The sequence below is a fragment of the Zootermopsis nevadensis genome, unplaced genomic scaffold (assembly GCF_977971745.1).
Source record: "Zootermopsis nevadensis isolate Lab colony 2312 unplaced genomic scaffold, Znev_1.0 Znev_ptg000011l, whole genome shotgun sequence".
In the NCBI taxonomy this organism is placed as follows: domain Eukaryota; kingdom Metazoa; phylum Arthropoda; class Insecta; order Blattodea; family Termopsidae; genus Zootermopsis; species Zootermopsis nevadensis.
Window position 1 is genome coordinate 16,752,591 of NW_028259143.1, and position 26,791 is coordinate 16,779,381.

At 34.1% G+C, this 26,791-nt stretch overlaps 3 protein-coding genes across 4 annotated transcripts in view; 2 read left to right on the top strand and 1 right to left on the bottom strand.

Annotated features, from left to right (window-relative positions):
• Window positions 1–26,791, top strand: part of LOC110837656 (uncharacterized) — a gene marked incomplete at its 5' end in the record, with an annotated part of 103,043 nt that overhangs the window by 24,426 nt on the left and 51,826 nt on the right. The window lies entirely within an intron of this gene.
• LOC110837663 (uncharacterized) lies at window positions 1,176–5,966 on the top strand. Its single transcript, XM_022080052.2, has 3 exons — window positions 1,176–1,265; window positions 2,439–2,691; window positions 4,934–5,966. The coding sequence occupies exons 1-3, from the start codon at window positions 1,191–1,193 to the stop codon at window positions 5,437–5,439; spliced, it is 834 nt and encodes a 277-aa protein (XP_021935744.2). The 5' UTR covers window positions 1,176–1,190; the 3' UTR covers window positions 5,440–5,966.
• Window positions 9,502–13,595, bottom strand: LOC147874150 (uncharacterized). Of its 2 annotated transcripts, none has more exons than XM_087347465.1 (3): window positions 13,447–13,595; window positions 11,944–12,046; window positions 9,502–10,779 (listed from the first exon to the last, which is right to left on the bottom strand). In XM_087347465.1, exons 1-3 carry the CDS (start codon window positions 13,462–13,464, stop codon window positions 10,343–10,345), a joined length of 558 nt encoding a protein of 185 aa, XP_087203591.1. In that variant the 5' UTR covers window positions 13,465–13,595; the 3' UTR covers window positions 9,502–10,342. The 2 variants fall into 2 exon arrangements, with proteins under 2 accessions (XP_087203591.1, XP_087203592.1); XM_087347466.1 differs by having other exon boundaries at window positions 9,502–10,776; window positions 13,447–13,594.

Sequence of the window (26,791 nt, forward strand, 5' to 3'; positions counted from 1 at the left end):
ATTTTTTTACAAAGTCTTTATTTACGATCCACAAGTCCTTGGTGAACGGGAAAAACACATAAGATCAAAATGAAAATGTACAAAGTAAAAAGTCCGGGTTCGATTACTGGCTATCCGAGCTGTTGATTTACAAGGTTACCTCCGTTTCTCCAAAATGGTTTGTCGCCACTAAAAGGGCCGAATTACATTTTTCAATGTCCTTATCTACTCAGGATTCTTTATCATCTTCCAACTCAAATTCTGCATTTGATACAGAGTCATTATGTGGCCAATCAATACTTAGACAGAATGATTTCGAGATAAGAACGGACAAGCTTCTCTATTCTAAAAATTTGTATAAGGAATTAAGGGCGACGTAATTATGTCTGAATAACTTCTTTAAGGCCGTCTTCTTGAGAAGATGACATTCAGTCGCAAATCAAGAAATCCCGAGCCTTTCATAAAACTCGAAGGTTCATTTTAGTGTTTGTATGAGTCCCTATTTTAAGAGTTATATATCCAGTTTACAAATTTACACTTTGTTTCTTTAAAGTTCACTTTTAATAGGTTGTCAAGTGGACTATTCCCTTTATGTTTTCCGACTAAAATTCTATACGAAATCATTTCTCCCATGCGTGTAACAAATCCCGCCCATTTTATCTTCCTTGATTTAATAACCCTAATATTTATATATCAAGTAGAACGTTTAATGAAACTACTCGTTGTTCATTCTTCTATATCTTGTAGTTACTTTATATTTCTTAAGTCTAAATATTTTCGTGTGTACGATGTTTTCAAACACCCTGTAGAAAAGAGACGTCAAATATTGATTCGACCTTCGACACTGTAAACCAATGCGTTTTTTTTTAAAAGAGTTAGCCTAGGAAAATGATTATAATTCCTTGTAACAACTGGAAGCTGATACTTAGTACGTACTTCAGTTTCTCTTTGGTCGAACCGAAATTCTTCTCGCTTAAGTTAACAAGATATAAGAACGAACTCTATCTGATTTCTATTTGCCTTGTTTATTTCTTGTAACTGTTTTTTTTATTATTATTTTTCGAAATCCGCAAGAAGGTTGGCGCATTACTTCTTCGAAGAAATTTCTTCTTCAATTTTTTGTGTTTTCTCGACTGCACTCAGTTTTATTCCATTTTTGTTAAATCGATGTTTTATATATCCTAGAAACTATATTTGGGAGTAGAATATATATGAGCCATGGTAGAGGCGACACGCTGTCAGTGTCCAGGTCTGAGGCTAGCAGTTCGCAGATCATGAAGTTCGCTGTAAGTTGAGTGTTTTGTTGTCAAGAAACCTTGCATCTTCTGTGACAGTTTCTTAAAAGATTCCTATTTCACTGTGTACCTTAATACAAGAAAATATTAAAACCTTGCGTACCGTATAGTGTATTGTAATATAAAATGTGCACATTTTATAAGAATATATGTACATAAATAATATTTGTGTTTTGATATAAGAACACAAATTTAGTGTTACAAAAATTAAAATTCCATATTAACTCCTGCACAAATTAAATCGTCACATTATGCTTAATGATGGCATAGATAGCCATGAATACGAAATAATAAATTCTAGTTTAAGTGGAATTCTTTACTTTTACGTATTTATATTAGTTTACAGAAATTCTATTGTCATTTGCCTGACAAATGAAGAATAGCCAATTAGACGCAAAGAATGAAAAGTAGACAAGATATAATGAAGTATAAATAATACCGAAAGAGACTTTAAAATACAAATAACAGGGAAAGTTGAAGCAATTATACAAAACTAAATTTAAACAATCTGGACAAAAGAAAGTTTGTACATTAATTAGTGACCAATCGAATGCTAGTTAACAATTATAATTGATATTTATAAGATATTGTAGGTGCGTCATATTGTGATTTTATTTAAAAATAGTATTAAAATATATTAAAATTGTCCGTCAATCACAATAAAGTAATATAAGATAATTAGATGGTTAAAATATTATCTTTTGTTCCGCATCGAGTACTCGATTTACATATGGAACATTCTCGACATGTTTCGGCTTTTATAGAGTCGTCATCAGGTGTATGTTATAAACTCTTAATTCAATTACTAATTTTTTATTTTCTTATCATTTCTTCGTTTTTAACATTGTATCAATATTTGTTGTTGTATTATATATCATTGATACAATCGTATTGTCGGAGTGATGTTAATGCTGCGTATATTGGTCGGAGAAGTAATATCGAAGTTGTAAGAGGAGAGATCAGAAGTACATCGTATCGGAGCGAGGTTGGTTATAAACTTTATGTTTTTAACTTTCTGTAATTCCCTTTAGAATAATAAGTTTGTTATGTACAGAAAACTTATATAAATCTGTAATTCAGTGCTGGAACCATGAGCACAGGCTCTAAGTGCCCGATCATTCATATAATTTCCGTATGTTAATTTCTGTATGATTATTTGAACAGACTATCCTCGTCGCCCTTGCATCTGCCGGAGCTGTTACAGTTCATGAGTCGGAGAATCCTAACCAGGGCGACACGGATTCAGTTGCCCAGGCGACGGGTTTCGATGGTTTTGGAGGTTTTGGCGGCTTCCAAGGCTTCCATAAATTCAACGGCTTGATGAGTAATGCCTTTGGAGACCTGGATGGTCAGTTCGATTCCACCGGATTCAATAAGGGGTTCTCAGCATCGTCAGAGAATCGAAAATTTGACACAGGTTGGTTATGTATGTTTCATTTTGGACACAAAGAAACGTATATCCCAATATTTTTGAAAGTTTTCGTGTCATATATACATTTTTAGGCAGTTCCAAATATTTTTTTGGTTCCTTTGTCGTTTATACTAAGGCCCATCTGCTGTACTTCATTGTTTAACTTAACAAATGCCTCTTTGACAACTCTTTCTGATCTAATAATAATATCTAAATCATCAGCGTAAGCTAAGACCTGCACTGATTTGTGGTTTATAATATATACCTCGTATTTCTATACCAGAACATCTCTGATCGCCTTTTCCAATGCAATGTTAAACAGGAGATATGCTATCGCATTTTCTAGTAATAATCTCCTTTGTGTGAGAAATGGTTCTACATTTCACTCTTATTAAGGTTTTTCCTTTTAAATTAAACTTAGTTTGTATTATGAGATGGTAAAGTTGCGTCATATTGTGATATAATGAATATATATTTTAAATCTTGTCCGTCTAATCACAATAAATTCTTATTAAATATTAAAATATTACAATAATTAACATTTTAAAATATTTAAAATATATCAAATGATGTTTTTTTATCGAAATATTCGAATTCTAATGTAAATCGAATATTTCGATAAAGAACATCATTTGATATATTTTAAATATTTTAAAATGTTAATTATTGTAATATTTTAATATTTAATAAGAATTTATTGTGATTAGACGGACAAGATTTAAAATATATATTCATTAGTTTGTATTCCAAATTCTTTGTGCTATCCTACGTTGCCTTAAAGTCTACGAATAAGTGGACTGTATCGGTTTTACAACCCCGAGATCTTTCAAATACTTGGCGTAGCGTTTGAAACTGATCTATGGTTGATTTTAATTCTCTGAAGGCACATTGGTAACTGCCAGTTATTCTCTTTTCATGTGGTTTTAGTAAAGTGTATAGTATGTTTCAGAAAACTTTATACGTAATGTTTAGCAATGTGAAATCTCCATATTTCTGGCATTCTGGAAGGGTCACAATTTTGTGTATAGGCCAAATTATACCTTTATCCCATTCCTGAGGAATTGTAGGAGATTTGGTGGATTACATTGTCGTAATAGTCCGGATCGTTAAGATAAACATCTCAGTGCTTTCCTCGGGTATCAAATTCTGGCAAACCAGTACATGGCCTGTTATTTTATTGACGTGGGGAGATGAGAAATATACGAGGATAGGCAAAATCAAAGTTAAATGAAGCAATTACGTGGGTCATTCAGGCATATTTCGGAGGATATTATTAAAATTGATTAAGACAGAACGTATAATGGTGAAATGGGAGGAATTGAATCATGATAGGGTTCAGTGGAGGTTTTCTGTGAAACAGCAATGAGCCTTCGAGTTCCATAACAGGTAGGAAAAATTTTGATCAGGTGAGTGACTGTCAGTTTCGGAAGAGGGGATATAATTTGTGCAGGTAATCTGATTTATCGACGTTTCAGAGGCGAGGAAAACAATGCCCCTACCCTTCCAGTTGCGGTAAACTTGGTAGTGACTCTGTGTACTACCTGCTCTAAAAACATTAAATTGGCAATGGAATGTATTTCACTGTTAAATAAACTTATACTACAAACACTTTTCACTGTTCTGTAAACACTGTATAAACAGGACTCCTTACACAAAAGGTGGACAACAGAACAACGTGTTCGCACCACACAACGCGTGTTGTTGCAAATGATTCGAACCAATGTACACTGAACGGTCAGAATCGTAGTCAGTTAATCCATCACCATTCCAAGAGGCAATCGTAACCCTGAGACTTCCAAAATGTAGATAAACACACGCTTTAAAAATAATATTACTAAGCATATTACTGACAATAACGGTCAATACCTTTATTTAATCCCTAACCGAACCAAAGGGACCTATAAAATGGCACGTTATTTTTCTATAATATACAAATTGACTATTTGAATTAAAACTTGATTAGATTTGCTATAAAATGACACCTCAACCGATTCTGTAACCCTTCTGAATAAATTTCTATACACTTTCAAAGTTGTAAAGTCCTTTTAGAATCACCCTGTATTTTAAACAATGCAAGTACTGTGTGTGTGTAAAATATTCCGATAACTGTCCTCTCCACTCCACTGACTGATCCTTCTGTCGATGTATCACTGTATACTTCTCCTCTCAAACATCGTGGCATCTTTTGTTAAAATTTCAGTCTTCAGGTGGTAAGAAAAAGGCCTTCAACCTTAATTTTGTGCTCCAGGATATGGACCGCACTTTCTAGAGGAACTGGATCACGATTCGTTTGGTTCAAGTCTCGACTCCTCTAATCAGCAAAAGCAGGGGTATCCTCCTACACCCGCAGTACAGCGGCTCACCAAGCAAGGTCCTCTTCACAGTAGCGTTCCTCAGTACCGCGAACCTCTGCAGACACCGAACCACGGCTTGTACTCGCAGGTCGGACACATGCGAGCTGGGAAGAAGTCTTACCCAACTACACAACACAAACAACCGCTCAGCCCCTACAACGTGCATCCTTATGCGGGTCACTTCACTGAGGCCATTCCGAGAGGACAGGTGACACTGCCGGTCGCGTCGGCGTACGGAGGCGTGGCCGCTGGTAATCCGCTATCAAGATCTGCGAAATACTCCGCTAAGTCAGTCCAACGTTCTCCTTCTGTAAGAGAGAAGACAGTCACTTTGAAATACTTCGCAGAGAAATACAAACCCGATGACGGATTTTCTTTTGGAGCAGATAAATTTAATTGAAAACTTCTCTTTTTTATAATTATAATGAGTAATTAACACTGTCTCTTACTTACAGGCTTACGTGCTTAAGTCTTAATCTGCAGGCGGGCTATACGGACTGATGTTATTTTTAATTTTATCAATCTTTAAACAAAATATTTCAGTGGTGCGTTTCAATAAATAAAGACAATTTCTTTCCAAAATATCAAATTTAAAAGCCATAATACATCGCCCGATTCAATGGAGATAGACAGTTCTTAGAAGTGTTCTTAAATGAACCAAATACAAAATTAAAAGTACAACTGATGTAAAATATAGAAAATTCGCGGTGTATTTTGATGTATCAACGCTACTTCTGTACCGAAACATGACGTCATGGCGTTGTGTATAAGTTTGGTGAAAGGTTTTATTTAATTAGTGTTTTCACAGATGTTTAATTCCCTTAGACATTTGAATGTTCGTAACGTTATTACTGTAACCTAGTTGATAGTTTTTTATACATACAAATATCCTATAACATGTAAATAAATATATATTGCAACCTATAACCAACTAAAATTATAATAGTAATGCAGTTCCTATATTTTTTACTAGTGATTTGGAAGTAATATTGCAACATGATCTCATATGTGTTTTAGGTTTCCAGTCAGTACAAATATCTTAAAACTATATTTCAGAGATGTGTGTAGAAAATGGAATAATTTTCTTCATATATTTTAAGGGCGAGCAAGTTATCAGAGTTATAAAACCGTACTTATTATTAAGCGAAAAGTTAAAATCTGTTTATCAGTACTTATGCCAATTTTATTTGTAATAAACAGTACTACCTTCAGATAATATGACTACCGTCACGTGGTGGGTGTTTAAAATTTTATATTTAATAAAATATATCGAAACAAATGCCAGTAAATTAGAAAAAAAGATTACATGTCTTAATTTATGAATAGCTGTACAAACATTTTTAAATGTCGTTTACGTCTCAAACAAATGAAGTAAGAATGTGGATCAACTATCAACTTTGAACTAATATTAACGAGACTATAAAAATACTATATCTATCTACTTGTTGAATAAGTTTCGTATAATTGAAGTGTAAGACAACAATAGATTAATACGTATAAAAATTTAAAATTTAATTGAGAATCCAAGTATTTAACATGCTTCTTAGAGATTTTACAATTATAATGCTGTGACCAACATCGACAGAATGAGAATTAAAAACAAATTCTAACGAAGGCATAAGTATCGGTTATTTAAAATTTATTTTATTTGTGTTAATTTTTTGGTTAATGACGTCATGTATTCTTGAAGATGACTACCGACGTTTCGGAGAAACATGTTGCCTTCATCTTCAAAACACCGCTGATAGGATATTGATGCTTTCTATTCTACTAAAATAAGACCGCGGATATGCGAAGACGCGGATAAGGAAAGCGTGCATAACAGAATTATCAAGATCACTATTAAATTCAATGGGAAGAATTTAGAGGATTTTGGGAGTTATAGGAAAGGACGTGTCTCTTAAAGTAATGAATCGTGACCACAGTTTAAACTTAAAAGTTATGCGCCATTTTATCAAAAGAATTGCTGTGGATAACGAGCCATGCTGGTGTAACCATTAGATCTTCAGAATACAGATATTATAAATGTAATAACATTGCCGAAGTCCTTCATCGAAGAATGTGTGTTCCTCCCTAAGTAACTTAAAGGTAACTTGTAACGTTAAGCTGGTAAGTCAGTTCATTAAATTTTTTTCACTGGTGCTGATTCATCACGTAAAGAAAACGTTTTCTGTAGTGATACCACAGAATTTTCACTTCTATGGCGCTCGTTCATGATTAAAAATTTTTTGTTGATCGTAAGCCTCCATCAAGTTATTCGAGAATAAAATGCTTTCAATGGCATTTACTCAGAATGTCATAACGTTTATGGAAACCGATGATTCATTATCGTAGGGCTCTTAGAATACTTTCAAGCAGCTGAAATCAGTAACACATTATTCAAATACCCACCTTAACCCTTTGAAGCCGACGCTCGTCTAAATATTACTTAATAAATCAGTCCGTACCGCGAAGAAAACACAGCACTTCACCATTAAAAATGACGACTGGTTGACGGTGTTTAAGGAAATAATCCCTTTTTACACTAAGAACAATACGAAACCCGTAGAAAACAAAACGTAGAGTTATTAACTGTGTGAAACAGGTGGTATATATAATTACCACTGGGTCTTAAAAGGTTAACATATTATCTCCCTATTTCCGACTGTCTCAAAAATATTCTTCTTTCACAATTTTTTAACAAAATTTTTTATGCAATTTTATTATTTTACATTTGTCTCGTGTTTCTCAATAATAATAATTGAAAAGAGGATAAATTATGAGAATTCTCATTACGTCAGCATCTACTCGCCTGTTAATATATGCCTCCTCCGGAACACCGTTCTGAAACAAGCTCAATCTAAGTTTCTTCGACAGAGTACGAGATTAAATTTCAATAACCAACCATACGAAAAAAATAATAACATATAATATTATAAAATTCTTGGTGCGAAGCGTTGATTTTCGACTCAATATCGACGTAGCTGAGGATTTTATAACATTGATACGCCGTTAAAGTTTTAAATCTATCAAGTCTTATCATACTTTTGAAAGTTATTCTTAAAAATATTAATATTTTAACAAGTTCTCTAATATAACGACAGACGACATTTGGAAAAAAAGTTTCTTATAACATCGATTCCAGTGACTGAGCTAAATGGGGTTTTGTTCACTAAAAGTAGCAGAAAGTTTAAAAAAATTTGATTTTTAGTAACTAATCTGTCGATAAACAACAGGTAACAGCTTGTACCCAACTTTGTGCGACAGTTCATAAAAAGTAGGAGACTGGTACAGTCGATTGTTTGTTAATTAGAAAGTTTATTCTTCTTAAGTGGATATTGATGTCGATTCTCTACCAAAAAAACTTGGGGTTATTGTCCATTCTATCTTTTTGCATTAAACGTTAGATTAAATAACATATTTTAAATCCAGTATTAAGACTCATTCATCGGAAGCTGTTAGACACTCAGCTGGACCACTTTACAAAGCCTGAAATTTCATTGCCGTGCATACAAAATCCAGCCGATGAACTTTATCCTGGGCCACTTTAATTCAGTCTACACTTCTATAACATTCCTTCAATACCCACTTTAATATTATCAAAACTCTACACCTAGGTCAAGGAAGGCTATGCTACAGACAGGGCTACAAATCAGACAACGGTAATCTTAATTCTCGTTGCCTTGACAACCGACTTCGAGATAGATGTGTTCTGAAATGTAGCATCACATGGCCTGGTATATACTCACCACTCTTCAGGCGAATTTATCAGGCCGATGACGTAGGTAATAAGATCCTCCGAAACGTCTTTCGATATCTGCCTGGTACAGATTGCTGAATAGCAGAAAATAACAATCTTCATACTCGTTGTCGTAAAAATATCAAATATCAACGAATAAGAAAAACTCAGCGGTACGTTTGTTATGTTATTTAACGACGTTCTACTGTACATACCTACGATATTATGTTGAAAGAGATTCAAGTGTTATTATGGGAAGGGAATTGAAAATGAGGGAGGATTAAGTTCATAATTGCATTTTCGGAATAAATGACCTGGCAAAATACAATTGACCATCCCCGGTCGTGTTTGTTAGAGCTGGTCAGTGTGTTGTTGATAACAAAATATATGCCTATTACGAACGAGGCGCTTACCTGTATTTATTATGTAACCTATGGTGTGCAATGTATTTGCCTTCTTGAGAGCTCTAATTTTAAAATTTAAATTTTTGGAAATTTTAATTTACCGCTTTAGATAAAACAGTAAGTTCAAATAAGTAAAGAATTTTAATTATATAAAGTACGAAATTTCTTCACATTTATTAATTCAAAAAATATAGCACTGCCTATTATGTTTTCACCATTCGTAACTGACTATTTTACGACAGGAACACGGACAGAAATTCCTTCAATAATAATAATAATAATAACAACAAGACCACCGGATTTCGATACACACTGATCATAAAAGCAATATACGAAAATATTTGCTGTTAGAATTTTATTATATTTTGAAAACTTGAAAATACATGTGTTATTAAGAAATAAAAGCTATTTCCTTTCTTAATTTTATAACCTCAGTGATGCAGCTATGATAAGTTAAACTAGAGTCCAAATAACGAGAAAATCCTTAATAGTTTTAGTACAATTAAAAGATTTTTTTTTTTTTGTATTTACAAATATTTCATAATTTTTTTATTATTATTAGTATGTATTATCAGTGTTTGCCTGTTATAGGCTTCTCGCTGCTGGCAAATACTTAATTAAATTAATTAAATTGAATTGTTATTACTGGAATATAAAGACAGACAAAGTCTATTGATTTAAAATGTTATGACTTCATTTAAAAATCTCTTTCGCCTTTCTCAAACAGAAATTCGACTTTGCTTTGTTCTTGATCGCACCAACCACATTGACAAATATTACAATATTTTCAAGAAATTGTTTATGGAGTTAAAAAATATAGGCACAATTATTTAAGAAATACTCTCTTCAAGGTCTGTTAGTAACTACTTTTCCTCTGCGTTGTTTTTCCCTGTTTTCACGAGTAAAATTGTCAGTCTGTTAAAAGCTGAAGATCAGCTGTTCCCTTTTAAATGAACTGAACCATATTCTCTTCTCATTAGTGTTAATTATATACTGTAATTAGACACTGTTATGTAACAAGTCATAATTACTATGAAATTATGTCATAATAGTGTGGGATCGATTTAATCTGTTTATCAATATAACATCTCCATAAATACCCCTGTATTTTATCTAATCTCCACGCAGGCTGACACCACCTCATAATAATCTGACTATAATCTACAAGTACGTCTAATCTCTCATTGATTCTTGCTTGTCTCGACATAATTAGCTCTGTTGTAGGCAGCCGGGTTGTTGTATAATCCACCTTGGTAATATCCTTGATTGTAGAATCTTTCATTGTAAGCAGGATACTTTCCAGGGTTGTAAGTATTGTATCCTTGGTAGCTAGGATAAGTCTGATACTGGCTGGGATAGTTTGGACGATATCCTTGATAATTTCCATACGGATATCTAGTATTATTGTAATATCCTGAGTAATATCCAGCGTTGTATGGACCGTGGGGACTTCCGTCGTAATAATTAGGATAGTTTCTTCGGTTGTAATATGCATTGTTGTAGTATCCTTGGTTGTAAGTGGCTGGGTTGTAGCTCGCAGGCTTGTATCCGAAGGGATTGTTGTAATTGTTGTCATAAACTCCATTGTAGTAACCACTGTTGTATCTGTAATCAGCTGCTAACCAAATATTAGTTTTCCAGCATTAAAAATATCTACTTATTGTCCGCGCGCCAAGAGAAGTCATCTGGGCAGTAGGGAGCTGGTGAACCTCACAGCGCATGCGCGCTCTGTCTGTTTCTATTACAAGCGTATTATACTCCAGAAGTGCAGTGCATTGTGTACAGGAATGAGTGCTGCAGGGTGGACGCATGTTTTGTGGAAGGGGACAGCTCAGACGTTCGTGCTCACCACCTCCACTCCCAGCGGACTTCTCATGGCGCATGGACAGTACCTATTTGACTGCTAAAATACGTAAAGTAACATTTCCTTTACTTCAGTTTCAATGGTTTGTTTGCTTTTGATTGCATTTTGTCACTCAGTATAAAAGTTAATTGTCTCCCCCGTACATCAAAATTATGCTTCCATCGTCCATTAATCAGGGTTTAAAAAATATGGAAAAATTGTTTTCCTTATACTCGCTGAATCATTTGGGTATAATTAACTTGAAAATCTTAGATGAAGACTTCAATAAATAAATTCTTTGTCATTATTCATTCGGTTTGTTTGTGTTCACTTCTCTAGTCTAAATACTCTGATAAGTGCCCTGATTTGTTATGAAACATCACCAGTCTCTGTTGTTACAAGACCAGAAACGTTTTGGACTGCTTTGTAAGAAGAAAATATAACTTTCTATGACGAGAGTTACACTTGCATAATATAATATCAGGTGTTTATTTTATCGTGAGACCGGCCGGTCGCTGTGGACCGCATGAATCCATGCACTGTCGGAGAGCGGTTTCGTCCACTCTCCGACACTATTTTACTGCAAATGATAGTACCAGTTATGTAACTATAGAAGCGTATGATCTCCAAACATGACTAGAAACGTTTTGGTCTATAACTATAATGGTGGTTTTATCCCTTAAAATTTTAAATTCCCTATGGTACCTCTTAAAACAATGGCGTTGATGTTTATTACGCTTAGCATTCTTACAAATGCAATCAAAGCAATGTTAAGATTTTTTAGCATGTGTAAAAATTATTTTAATTTTTATACCTGTTATTTCGTATTCTTAAAAATAAAACTTGTTAGATTTTGAAATATAGATATTTTCTAAGCATCTAGAGGCAGATCTGAATATGATCCTGTGTCTGATAATACAGATAAATAAAATCAGATACCTTGGGGAGTTGCACGTTTGAAGACGTCCTTGTGTCGAAGACCAAGCATGTCTTCCTCTTCAGAGGCGCTAGCTGCCATCATCAGGACGCAAACCACAGGAACCTAAAATGGGATTAAAGTTTATCAGCGATCCAAATTAGTTCTTAAATGTGAACAGAACCTAATTAGATCAGTACGTAAGTCGCTTCTTAACCCTCTCTTGAAAATCAAAGAATAAGAAATTATGCCTACTTTGGAGCGTTGTTTCTTTAGCGTGCTTAGTGAAGTACGGTATAAAAATTATTTAGCGTTAAACGAGATGAGAGGACGGTGTATGGTAACGAAGGGAGGGAATGAGACAAGTTATATAGCGGCCTATTTCAAGATTTCTCCTTTAGCACGTGAATTATACATCCATTTTAACTAGTATTGAATTTTTTATCTGTCCCCTTTTAAATTCCTCAGTATTTATCTAATAAATCTCATATTTGTCCATCAAATTTTGTGTTTATCAGGTCCGTTCAGTTCCTAATTCACAACTTGTCTAAAAGCACTATATCAAAGTAGATTGAAATTAATGAAAAAATTCAAAATTAGAGCCATAACGTAACGCTTAGTTAAACACTGATATTAACCAACCAGCTGAGCTTGTAAACCAAGCAATACAGCTCTCCCTCACAACTTAGTAGTATATTAGCTAGTCAAGACATCTCTATCATTTCATGGAACTCATCTGTACCATTATGCCATTACAAAAGATGACTGCCTTCTGGGTTATGACGCCGTGTAACGTGGTAGAAGTTTACCAACGTTTCGGAGGTCCTTGCTGCCTCCATCATCAGGGCGATTTATACACTTTTACCAGATTACACGGCGCTGCAACCAAGAAGAGAACGAGCTTCCTTGTCAAAGCCGTGAGAACCTCAAATCCAAGTTATTCATATCGAGAATAATGTGTGGTGAAGACTAAAAATTATGAAGGTCACAATTTTCGATATGGCATTTATATTTATAATTAGTTCCAAACATATACATTTTATGGTCAATATTTTACTGTCCGATTAGTTGTGTCTTTTTTTACATTGTACACAAATATTTATTTGAATTCACGGTTTGATACACTCCAAGATATTTATCAGTTTATCAACTTAACAAACACTGAAGTTATATGTATTTCAGTACAACTACAAATACTAATATTATGGACTGTAAGTTTTCAGGAAATAACGTAGACATTTAAGACTCTGTAGCATATAAACCCTGTTATATATTTAATTCTGTGGTTAACTCAAGAATGATTAAGAATAAGCTAAGTAATATGTTTATACTGGGTGACTCTTAAATAAATCGAAGTATATCATGATCTAACCTCTCTTTGATCGAACGATTAAAGACCTTCATTGTATTAAATGTTAACTCGAGGACTAGCAAACTTATTGTTTCGGACAAGGTAAACTCACATTACACCGAACACAAATAACTTTTGAATTGGAAATAAGGTAATCGAAATTCCTGGAACTTACCAACTTTACAGAGATCATGGCTAGAATCAAAAGAGTCAGGCTAGTTGATGCAGAACAGACAGGGGTTCCTGATGGAAAATCTTCCTTCTTCCCGTGCCAGTTCTAAAATCAAACTGTGAATCGTACGTAAAATCCTTCGTTTTATATTCAAAAAATTTTAACCGCGTGATGGAGATAGTAAAATTTTTTTAGATCAGTAATAATTAACTATCCATTTTTAGATTCTTTATTGATTATTTTTCTCGTTCTCAGCTCCTCCCAAGATCCTTCACTAACAGAATTAACGTACAAATAACATGCTTCTACTAACCTACAAACATCTGTGTAAATGTACAATTTGTTACCATCTAATGATGTGACGTGTGTGTTAACCCCAAATTACGTTTGACATTGTCGTGTTTAACCTTAAAACTCTAACGTATCGCACCTTGAGGGAAGGGAAAACGTCATTCATTTCGTTTAGAAATAACATACATTTATTTCTGGAGAACATGATCAGTGATTCTGTATTTATGTATGCAGTCATATATTTCGTTTCACGATGCTTGTTAACGCATACACGGTATGATAGTACGTAGCAACCCATAGTTAACTTAAACTACAATTAACATCATTATCTTGTAAACCTCTGTCTCTCTTGCAACAGATCAACTGATGGAACTTGCCTCTGAAATAATATGACGGGGTACATCATTATGAACTTTTATATTTTAAATATTCTTACGAACCTTATATAATAATAACCTAAGTATCGATTCATAATACTGGTAACGTGTGTTTAAGTTATAGAGCGATCAATTTCAGTAATTAATTTGGTGAAAAATTGTGTAAATAATATATTTTTTTTAAATTCTGTATTATACATTATCTTAACACGATTCAAAATCGTTTTGTTAACAGCAAGGTTCTTAAAATAATTATTATATTTGTTTACCGTCAAATCACAATAAAATAGTAGTTTTTACAATTTTATAATTTTATCAACAATAATGTTATATTAATAATATCTAAACACAACTTCCAAAAAAATATACTGAGAAAGATGATAAAAAGTATAAAATTGTAAAAACTATAAATAATTGTAATTTGAGTTTAAAAGTTTATAATTTAAACCTGATGACGGTTTCATAAACCGAAACATGTTGTGAATGTTCCGATGTAAATCGAATGCTCGATATGGAACGTAAGATGATATTTTAATCGTTTTAATTATCTTATCTTACTATTTTATTGTGATTTGACGGTAAACAAATATAATAATTATTTTAATTAATATCACAATATGACGCAACTATACTATCTCACCAAGGTTCTTGTCAGCCATCTAGACCTTATCCTGAGACAGTTGAATTCAGTCTGAATATTTTGATTCTATTTGTGTAAGATCAATTTTAATATTATAATTAAATCTACACTTAGGCCTACCAAGTAATATTTGCCATTTACATTTTACAACTAACATTTTTAAACGTGATACCATAAACGTAGTCCATGGCACAGGCTTGTTTATTAGTGGTTAATAATACAATCAGATAGTCAATAAATGTCCCTTCTTCAATCGATCTCCAAAGGAAGAGAAGATCTGGGAAAATGATCAATGTTTTCAAGGTTTTGTTACGAAATTTGAAGGGAAATTATTTTAAGATATGATAATCACTTAGTAATTTGGAGGTTGATATTTAAACAGATCTAGGAAATAAGGTGTATACTTTAATAAACTGGGTTTGGCTCCTGAGGACAGATTAATAAGCCTTCGTGTTTTACAGAAGGTGTAAATTTATTGATGAACTGATAATTATTACTTTTACAAGTTTGACACTTTTTTACGGAGCTCGTTAAATATCTGGTAGACAAATTTAGTAAGTTAATAAGTGAAAAAAAAGTGTTTTGATTAATACCAACTTGGTGGGGGCGGCCACTGTCGTCCACGAACTCACAGATCAGCCAAATGAAGAGTCAGAATTGAGGTCCCTAACTTAGGACAGAAGCTACAGAAGGAATTTGTTTGTTTAACTCCCATAAATAATCCTTAATCGATTCTAAAGTTATTTTACTGACGATAGTAGAGTGATTTTTGTTTCTTATTTCTTTAGATGCTAATTTTGTCAGCCACAGTGATTTATACTTTAACTTAACAACATAAATATATTTATCTGATAAAATCTATTAAACCTCGACCCGACACAGTAATACTTCTAGATGTCTTCCGCCAGACACGTCATGTCTCTATCAACTCATCACCGACTAATATTGAACATCAGATGAACCACGCCATATAAAAAACAATACCTTCGTTCTAATATATAAGAGTAATCTCATAAGAACATTTCAATAAACTGCATAACATTGTAAATGATTGTAATTCGAGTTTTAAATTTACCAATCTAATTTATACCTGAGGACGGTTAAATATAACCGAAACATGTCGTAAGAGACGTTCCAATTTGTAAATCGATCATTCGATGCGGAACGTGAAATTATATTTTAAATATTTTATTATCTTATTAAAATTGTGATTTGACGGAAAATATTAAAATAAATACTAATAAAAGGACTATATGTTTTACGTACATAGGAACGTTTGTGTGTTAGATTATGCTAAATAATATATTAAAGGAAAAGTAATTTTAAAATCTCTGTTGTTCAGAAAATCAACAAAATATCTACTTCAGGCATGTATTATGTATTGTATCGTCTCATTTATTTTGACAGAATAATATTCTTTTACAAATTATTTTCGTCAATAAAAAATTATTTTTCTTTAGGAATGAGTAATTAAAAAAGTTAACACCTGGACTGAGAATTGTTCCACAGATGAAATGGATACGCGAGAATGTTACACAGTTATTTTAAAGAACATCTCTGGTCATCTGGACCTTTCAAGAAACCATAAAGAACAAAATATTGAGGTCAGTTTCACATATTGATTATATTGTGCATGGAAAAATCCGGGTACATTTTTGGCCATAATCTAAAACTGTAATTTACGTTAATTTCATTATATATAAGATGGAAGTTAGACATTTATGGAATCTATTATTCTATACAATCGAACTTAACCAGTGCAATTTCAATTTGTGTTGAACAGTGTACGATTATCACAAGGATCTGCACTTTATTGAAAATGCCCAAGGCACTTAAAAACAGGCTTAAGCTACTAATTTATTAGGGCGGAATCGGACACGACTTCTCAAAATTTTTGCTTACATTATCTTACAAAAGAATGTCTGTGGTAATAAATTGCGTCACTAAAGATCATGCCAATTTGCTAGGAAATATGATCTTTGAACTTTTAAAAGATCAGTCACGCTTAGAAGATAAAATTAAGATCTGAACGCAAATGAAGGTGATCTGTCTTGTTCTTCCTTTCATGTCAGTTACATCACAATACAAACGGCGTAAGAATTTTAATTCATGTAAATATAAGAGGAATTAAAATTTTCTAATTTGTAATGGAGCTAAAATAGAGAGGTTCAGTTAAATATAAATATAATAAAATCAACGTAAAATAGGAACATTTTTGTAAGCTTTATGAGAGTCATGTAAATAATAGCAAGGTTAGTAATGCTACTTAAGGGACCAGTTTAAGTGAGCCTATTTCAGTAACTTCTTAAAGTTCAAAACAATTCGATGAAACTGGTTTTTACGTAAGTAACTGAAGTGCATTCACTATATATCAACATAGCTACTGATCCACATACATTTAATGACGAAAATATTTTCATAATTAACATATTGAAGCTTGTCTTAACTAATATTAAATATTTAGACCGTACCTGAAAGAGAACACAACTCATAACTATTACAACGACCACTCAGCTGATGTTTACGGAAATATTTCGTGTTTTATAAAAAGCTTATCAGATATTTCGTATTAATTTGAAATAAATAAAGATACGCATATATAACTCAGTTACACGTAATCTGTGTGTAAAAATGTTTACAAATAGTGTAAAGTATTCTAGACTACTAAATTATTATTACGTGAATGAATACATTATTATATGGTAATAAGAGAACTGCCTTTATTAAAATACGTCATTTTTGTTATTTTGAACATGTCACTCTTATGCGATGCTGCACAACGTAGTTTGTTAGATATTAGCCGACGTTTCAGAGAGGTTTACTTCCTCAATCGCTGTCCAGTCAATTATCACCCCGAGGATGGAGGCAGTAAGCTCCTCTGCGTCACCAGTAAACATGTACAAACATGGTCGTCGTAGATCCCCTTGGTGTCTTGTTTAAGATATTTAGTAACGAAGGAAAAACACAGAAAAAATTTCGTTTATTTCAATTTGCTACACTGCGAAATACCAACTTTGCGGAAGAAGGGACTTCTGAGGTGGGTTTGACAGCCTGATGAAGTTGGCTCAATGGCTGATTTACAGGGTCAAATCAAGAACTATACTTGTGAAATTATGGGTTCCGTGAGATCTCGGATAACACTGGAACAAAATATATATTTATTTTCACAGTCTATACACAAACGTTGTAATTAAATGATGTTGTTAAAATTATATAATATTAAAACATTATGTAGTATAAAATATTATATTTTGGCGCTTTTTTACGACATGTTTCGATGGATAAGACCTCATCTTCAGGTTTATATCAATTTTATAATATTTTAAAATTATTAGATATTTTTATGTAATGTATTATATTGATCTCTGGTTTGTTTGTAGATTTTCCATTTTCATGATGAGTTGTGCGGAATGACTTACGTCAGATCAATATAATACATTGCATAAAAATATCTAATAATTTTAAAATATTATAAAATTGATATAAACCTGAAGATGAGATCTTATCCATCGAAACATGACGTAAAAAAACGCGAAAATATAATATTTTATACTACATAATGTTTTAATATTATATAATTTTAACAACATCATTTTAATTACAACGTTTGTGTATAGACTGTGGAAATAAATATATATTTAATCAACACAAACATGACGCATTTAAGCTACAAACTGAAACAAAAATTATCAAAAGTAATTTTTTGGTACACTATTGGTGTCTTCGTATTCGTTACACATACTTTAAGTTACTGTGTTTATATGTGCGTATGTATGTAGGATACTTGTGACACAGTAATCTTTTTAACTGGGAAATATGGTGTAATATTTGACTTAAGTATTGATTTCTTTAATAATATATAGACGAGCTTCAGATTCAAAGGAGTCAATGTGGATGAATATTTATTCGATACGTCTGTCGTGTTAAAAAGGTTAAAATGTTCTTATTTCAGACTTTCAAACTGATATTTTTAAATCATTTCCCACGTCTACGAAGATCCGAGCTCCGAGTACGTACAATTGCGGTCAGCAAACTTCTTCCGCGGCGTCAGAGACGTCAGTTGCACAACGCTACCGCTCGTAGCGCTGGTTACCGGTCCCTTACAACTATTTTTAATGCTACACAACAGATGGCGCAAAATTAACGAAGTAAGATTTCGTTCTATTTACATTGGCATTGAATGTATTTGTTAGATGTGGCGACTGAAATCTTATTCCCTCGGGAGCTGAATGATGAGTTTAGTTTTGAAGATGTTACTGTAATTTTTAGGAAAATGGAAAGAAAAAAATTACATAGCTCTGAGCTTTATAAATTATTTTCTTAATCACGTATTACAAACCCATTATAGCTTGGCTAAATAATTTTTCAAAAATTAATTCCAAAATATAAGACTTAACTGTTATAAAGATGAAGTGATTAAGGCTATTTAGGGAAATAATGCTTGTTTACAGTGAGAATCATACGAAATCACGTAAATAAAATTCAGATTGTTAAGGCAGGCGAGTAGCGTAATTATCTAAAGGCTTTAATAAAAAAATTGATTGAATGATGGAAGACACATGTAGCACGAATATGAAAAATCAGAAAAAAATTGGTTCGAGAAAATCTTGAGGGAAGAACCTACTTGGTACACGTAAATGTATATGAGTTAGCTGTTATTCATCTTTTTTATTCTTATAAAGGTTTTATATATTAAGCCCTCTTGCCCGTTATAATAACCTTATAAAATTAAGAATCTTTTAGACATTGAATTGAGTTCTCTTACATTAAGAAGTCCGAAGACTGACGCCGGAGACAAGACAGAATAAAACACTGAAAATAAATGTTTTGTTTAGAACACTCATTGTAGAATGAGCGAGTCTTGTAACAAAGACGTTCGAAAACAATCAGCGACGAAATAAGTTTTTGGTCCGTCTAATCACAATTCAAATTTAAAATTTACAGTTAAGATAATTAAAATATCATTTGATGTTCCTCATCGATGAGGAACATCAAATGATATTTTAATTATCTTAATTGTAAATATTGAATTTTAAATTTGAATTGTGATTAGACGGACCAAAAACCGAATAATTAATTAATATATGGTTTCACAATATGACGCAACTATATTATCTTATGAAATAAGTTGACTTGATGAGGGACACATTCTCTCAATAAAATATTCTTAATTGAGAAAAATGTATAAACAAGACGAACGTGGATACGATAGCTAATTGTCGCTTTTCGATTCGCTACTGTCTCCAGCCTCCTCTCAAGCAATGTACTTTTTAAATGCAAAGTGATCGAGAACAGAAATAAAATATTTTCCTTGTTAACAAACCAAAACTGCCTCATACTTGTGTAACGTGATAATCTAAATGCTAGCTAAGACGTGTACATATTTGCGCAAATGTTATTAACAATTTCCAACATTACATTTACCAACTCACAAATACATTCTAAATAGGAATATGAGAAAAACGTTGGGTTATGAATTATAAACAAAAAAAAGAAAAGAAAATTGTTAAGTCAACAGAAGCTGATAGTCACTGAATCAAAAATAACCTGTCTTTTATATAACAAGTTTCAATGCTGCGTTTACAGAATCCATCGACCAGAACTTTTCCAGAGCCACATGAATCCAATTAAAAATGCTGTCTGCGTGAGTTATCTGAATTGAGAAATTGGCACAGATTCTATTGAAGACAGGATAATGAAGACTAATATATGGTTCTGGAATCGGAGGTTAAGATGTAATATCGTTTTGTTGAGGACTGTACTTCTCATGCCGAAGACTAGGTTTAGATTTCTGGCAACGCCTGTAAATTACTTTGCTTTACACAACCAGAAGGTGGGAGGTCCTTTATGTTTATTATGGAATTAATTAACTTGTCTCACTAACAACTTTATAGTATGGTATAACATGGCTCATTTTCCTGTTATCCGCCTCTGAAAAAAAGTTAATTTCCTTCATGTTTCCATAAAACAATCAAAATTATTGTCTTCGTGGTTCATACTCACCGTACAACACACAATTTTCTGTCTCATACTAACCGGCTGGTTAAGAAATTTCCCGTCCTTTATGCGAACTCGGGGGTTCTTTAAAGTGTTCTCAAGTTCCCGCCTTTGTATCGCATTCCAAATCAGTCTTATCCAGTTTCCCCTCGGTTTTACTACTTATTTCTAAGTGTCAGATTTGTAAAGTGAAACTGCTTATTAATTTGTTATTTCTGCTGCGTGTTATATGACCAACCCATCTCATTCTCCTTGATTTTATCCACGTTTCGGGCTTCTGATAGACCCGGCCGTAGGGTCCTGGTTCAATTAGTGACAATGAAAAGTAATATGGAACATTTTTTTAAATTATTTCCCAGGTAATTCTTTTTCGTAAAGAAAACTGCATAGCCACGGTGTCTAGCGGTTAGAACACTGGCCTTGTAATCCTGGGGTCTCGGGTTCGATTCCCGGCTGTGCCCAAATTTATAACTTGTGTTGGGCAAGGCCGTGGTCTAGGCAACACGGAGTTTTCCTCCGTGGCATCCCAACAATTACTCCATTCACACACAGAAGAAGGCAATGGCAAACCACTTCTGGATCATCTGCCAAGAACGTATATGAACAGGTCCCAGTCCCAGAAAAGGATGGAAGGATCCTGTTCATATGGACCTGTCGTCAGACAGAACACTAAATAAATAAATAAGTATAAATAATGAAACTGCTATTCGTAATTGGTCTCATCATAAGTTCGTAACACAGTCAGACTTTGCAAATATATCCAGCTGACTTGATTTTCTCAGGGATTTTCCTAGTTGCTCCTTCCATTAAAAGTTCTGGATAATAAATTACAAATCTGGCATCCGATATATTTTTATTGTTTTTCAAACACCAATATAACCTCAGTTAATATTACAGCGTCGTTAAATAATTTATTAAAGGATTTCTGACATTTACGCATTGAAAGAAACGCGTGCTTAATAAGGCATAATTAATAATCTCATTTGAAATAAGAGGATTTAATAGTTTAATTTTTATTTCTCAGAAATTAAAATAGAGCCTTAGGAAATATTATTCCTGTGCAGACCCCTGCAATGCGGGGCATGTCTCTTTCTTGGAAAACAGTAAGGATTTGCTGTAATTAAAATCGCCTGCGAAGATAACAGTGCATACTCTTAAAATCCCATTCGTCTAAGTCGTGCGCCTGTCGTGTAATCTTGCTTTAAAAGAACTCAGTTAAAATTAAATTAACAAGAATTGTAACTAATTCACTCTCCTTGTACGCAAGGGAACGAGTACCGAAAAGATGTCTGGGTGTTAGGCAAATCAGTGGTTCAAAGGTTGTAAGTACATTGCGACATTAATCGTGATGAAACACCAACCGGCTTCTATGATGCTTGATTTATTGACGAAGATGCTGATGTTACTTAAGAGTATTAAAAATCTCACACTGTCATTGCACAAATAAGTAAAATGACTCTCGGGACTTTTGACTTTATAAAGTAGTTCTGATCATTTATAATACAAAAGTTCATAAGATAGTGTAATTACGTCATATTGTGAATATTATAACAATTATTTATTTTAATCCGTCTTATCACAATATTTAAAATTTCTTATAATTAAGATAATAAAATATCATTCATGTTCCATATCGATTGATCGATTTACATTTCGGAACATTTACACAACATGTTTCGGTTTTTATAAAACCATCATCAGGTGTGACCCACACCTATTCGAAGACACTAGTACCTCTGGACATCTCGGGACAATCACTCCTACATCTTTGGCCGATATGTACATCTAATAACATTTAAGAAAAAACAACACCTTCGCCCAAAAATGGAAAAACAAACGTAATAAAACATCACCAAAATACTACAGAAATTATAATTGAGTTTAAGTTGTTAGATATATTTTACACCTGATGATGGTTTTATAAAAACCGAAACATGTTGTGTAAATGTTCCGAAATGTAAATCGATCAATCGATATGGAACATCAATGATATTTTATTATCTTAATTATAAGAAATTTTAAATATTGTGATCAGACGGATTAAAATAAATAATTGTAATACAAAAGTTGTTAATCGTTTGTAAACTCATGCTACTGGAACGTAGTTTCGGCAAGCCACAGATGTTACACTGCGACAGTCATATTAATTTTGGTCAGTCTGTTACGTCGAATTACCGTACAACATGAAATTATTAATTCTCTTGAAAATTTATTCAGAGTTTGGATAAAATTGACTTGACGTTTCGATGACGAAACTTCATTGAAATTTCCAGCGAAAACAAATTAAATATGGTTTTGTGCGTACACTGATAAAGTTGTACGCAATCACATCCTGTCTGAGGACACTAACTGTTTTAATGCAAGTTAGTTCAGGTATCGCGTTGTAGTCAGGAAGAGAATAAGACGTGGCTATTAAAACAGCTTTGAACAGCGTAACTTACGACAGGGAACAGATTCCTAAATGAGAACTGAGAATAATATAACTGGATAAGAACTCCCCCTATTTCTTTTACGAAATCCGAATGATTATTTTATCTAAAATTTTTCTCCATTGGACATTGTCTTGGACCAAATATCTGTCAAATTCAGAAGTATTATGTAACAATTTTTGGAAGCTGAATTTTACAGGGTGAAGTTCCGTTTTCCACAATGACCAAGCCCCAATTTAGAGAACGATGAAAAACTCACGTTCGAAGCTGCTTATTAACTAGGTTCTAATTGAAAATAATCATAATTTTTGCAGAGTTTTTGGTCTGTCTATATTAACGTAAATTTGTGCTCTAGATTACAAGGCCAGCGTTCTGACCGCTAGACCACCGTGGCGGAGGTCTCTAGTGCGCACCCCGACAAATGCAGTCGGCCGAGTGACTGGTTGTTCTCTGTACTGTAGAGTCTGTGTGAAGGAAATTTTGATTTCCTTAAAGTTTTCTTACGAAACGTCGGATTTCTAAAATCAGCCTTGGCCAAAAGGTAAAACTGCAGAGAATATGTTGCATGTCCCACTCAATGGGTTCTGATCCCCGCGTTATTAATTGCAAAAACACATGTAATTGGTTTCCCCTCAATCCAGTCGTGTTAATGGAACGCCATTCGTAGGTAATTTAAGTGTGAATTCTATGAGGTAACAGCCCAGTTATTACGGAATTCTTAAATAACAGCAACCCACCTCCACATTCCTCGTTAATTCTCTTGCTTTTAAGTAATATTTTTCTCATTCGGTTTACTGTATTTTTTTTTACTGATTACATCCGGAAGCAGTCCGATTAAATATTTCAGTGTTCAGTAACGTCACGAACTCGTTTGGCAAGTGGAATCACTGCATTACCGGCATAGGCGTATCTCGCACCTTAATAACCTGTACTTTGGCGGCTTAAACAAGGTGAATAGCCAAGCTTCGTTGTGTATCTGTGACATATTCCATCCTGTATCATTTACATTCTGTGCTGAGTAATTCTTGTCCTTTATAATTACAGGATAAATTCAATAATTTCGAAAAATGTTTGTACGAAATTACTTATAATTCAAGGCTCTAATTGTATGATTTGAGGTTTTCATGTCAGTGAGTCTTTTGGGTTGTTGCGCCATGTAATGTGGTAGAAGCTTACCGACGTTTCGGAGGTCCTCGCTGCCTTCATCACTCATCGCCCTGATGATAGGCTACACGGCGCAACAACTCAGAAAACAGCCATCTTCAGGGCTCTAATTCTTGTCTTGTTGAAGTATATACAATCTCAGTGATGTATAGATTGTGTAATAATATCGATTGAAATTTTATATATTTAGGTATGAACTTGGCAAAATGAGTGTAGTATAGTTTGGTAGAACCAACAGAAGACGTGAAGATTAGTTGGTACCTGTTAATGAAAAATAAATTTTGGGTACATACACTCATTAATTAACCCAGAACTTTCTCCAAATTACGATAAAATTATTATTTTCGTACGTTATTAATTAAAATCTCAGTAGCAGTGGCTTGGAGTAATCATTTCTCATCCCAGTCAACATTACGGAACTAAGACGTCAATTTCAACTGACGCGAAAGCTCGCCTTTCTACAAAAGCCGGATAATCTTCCCTGCTTCGTATTAGGTAGGTCCCATGTTTAGATCTCAGATTTCTTCGTTGTTTAACTCAGTCCCTTCCAAGTAAATGCCGGGATGTTACCTTAAATCAGATCAAGACCGATTCCAGCCACATCCTCTCACCCGACACCATATAAAATCAGAGCTACTGAAATCGTCGTTTAATAAATTATGAATTGATTTAAATAAATCTTCCGCCAGTCTTCAATCCTTAAATATTGTCTCCCCAAGTCACTTCTTAATATTGAACTTCTAAGAGGTTTCAAATGGAAATTCTATCAGCATTTCTCGCTCACCGTACTCTATTTATATGTGCAATGCAATTTAAAGTATGAAAATATTGTAACCTGCTTAGCAAAACCTCTTCTAACTTCATGGGGGCAGATTTCATAATGAGAAGCTGATAGTCGTTCCTTGTATTTTATGGAATTAAAGGATTAATTAGAAACGAAGTTGGCTTGTCACATTCCTGGACTCTACCGTGAGACTGATCTGTTGCCTGATTTTATTTATTTATTTAGTGTTCTGTCTGACGGCAGGTCCATATGAACAGGATCCTTCCATCCTTTTCTCGGACTGGGACCTGTTAATATACGTTCTTGGCAGATGATCCAGAAGTGGTTTGCCATTGCCTTCTTCTGTGTGTGAATGGAGTAATTGTTGGGATGCCACGGAGGAAAACTCCGTGTTGCCTGGACCACGGCCTTGCCCAACACAAGTTATAAATTCGGGCACCGCCGGGAATCGAACCTGATAATGAAAGTGAATTAAAATGTGTATATAAACACGATACTAGACCAGAATAAAGTAGTTCTTTGTGTTGGACTAGTTCATGCGGAGGGATACAGTATATAGCATGACATTACCACACGTGATGAATCCATCCGAACTCAGAGGGTGTGTCACGTACAACTATCCATCTTAACATTATTACATAATCTTTTGGCAAAGCGTGGCGTGGGTTACGGGTCACTACTGATTGACCCTCTCGTAACACCTGAACTTTTACGTGCAGCCTTCGACATTTCACAAGTACGACCGCGGAGAAGTTGGCGGTGGTCATACTGTGACGAGTGACGACGGGTGGGGAATCAGAGACCCAAAAAACCCTAATGTCATTTTCCCCTTCCTCGCCAAGGAACCGAAGGATTTAAGTACCTCGTTCACACATTCCAAGACTAAAGTCTGAAGCCGAAATCAGGGTCACAGTTTCAAAGTAATGATCTCTCGAAAATCCACGATTAGCGTCAATGGATTTGTATGAAACTCGCATTTCTGGATAAAATTTTATAACACGCCATCAGGGTTATGAATGGAGACAGATGAAATTATAAGAAGAACTAACCAACATTATGTAGCTGAGACCTTCAGAAGCTGGTAGTATCTTAGCTGATCAAAAAATCAACCCCCCCCCCCCATGGAACCCGAATTTTTATAACCGTATTCACTAGACCCCGCCACCAGACTCTATTCTTGGACGTAATGGGATGAATTAATAGGACATTAGAGAACACACACGATACGAGGTGCGATCGGAAAGTTTCAAGACTGCGCGTATAAAAACCCGTACACTTATCTCAGGTATTAAATTCATCCATCACCCTCGAAGTAGTTCCCCTGGGAGTGAACACAACGATCCCAGCGCCGCTGCCAAGCCTGGAAGCATCCCTGGAAATCTTTCTTTGTCAGCCTGTCAAGCACCATCTGCGATTCTGCCTGAATCTCTTCTATCGTCTCAAATCTCCTTCCCTTTAGCTGAATTTTCATCTTTGGGAAGAGGAAGAAGTCACACGGAGCTTAGAAAGGAAGTTGGGGTCGGTTCTTGCAAGATCTTTGAGCTCCTGACAAACGAGAAGTCAAGTCGATTCTGCTTCTGGTCCTCAGACAGGAGCCTTGGCGTCGCATGTGGAGTTCTTCCTTTAGAATCAGCTGACAGGTCCCATAGCCTATCCCAACAATGTC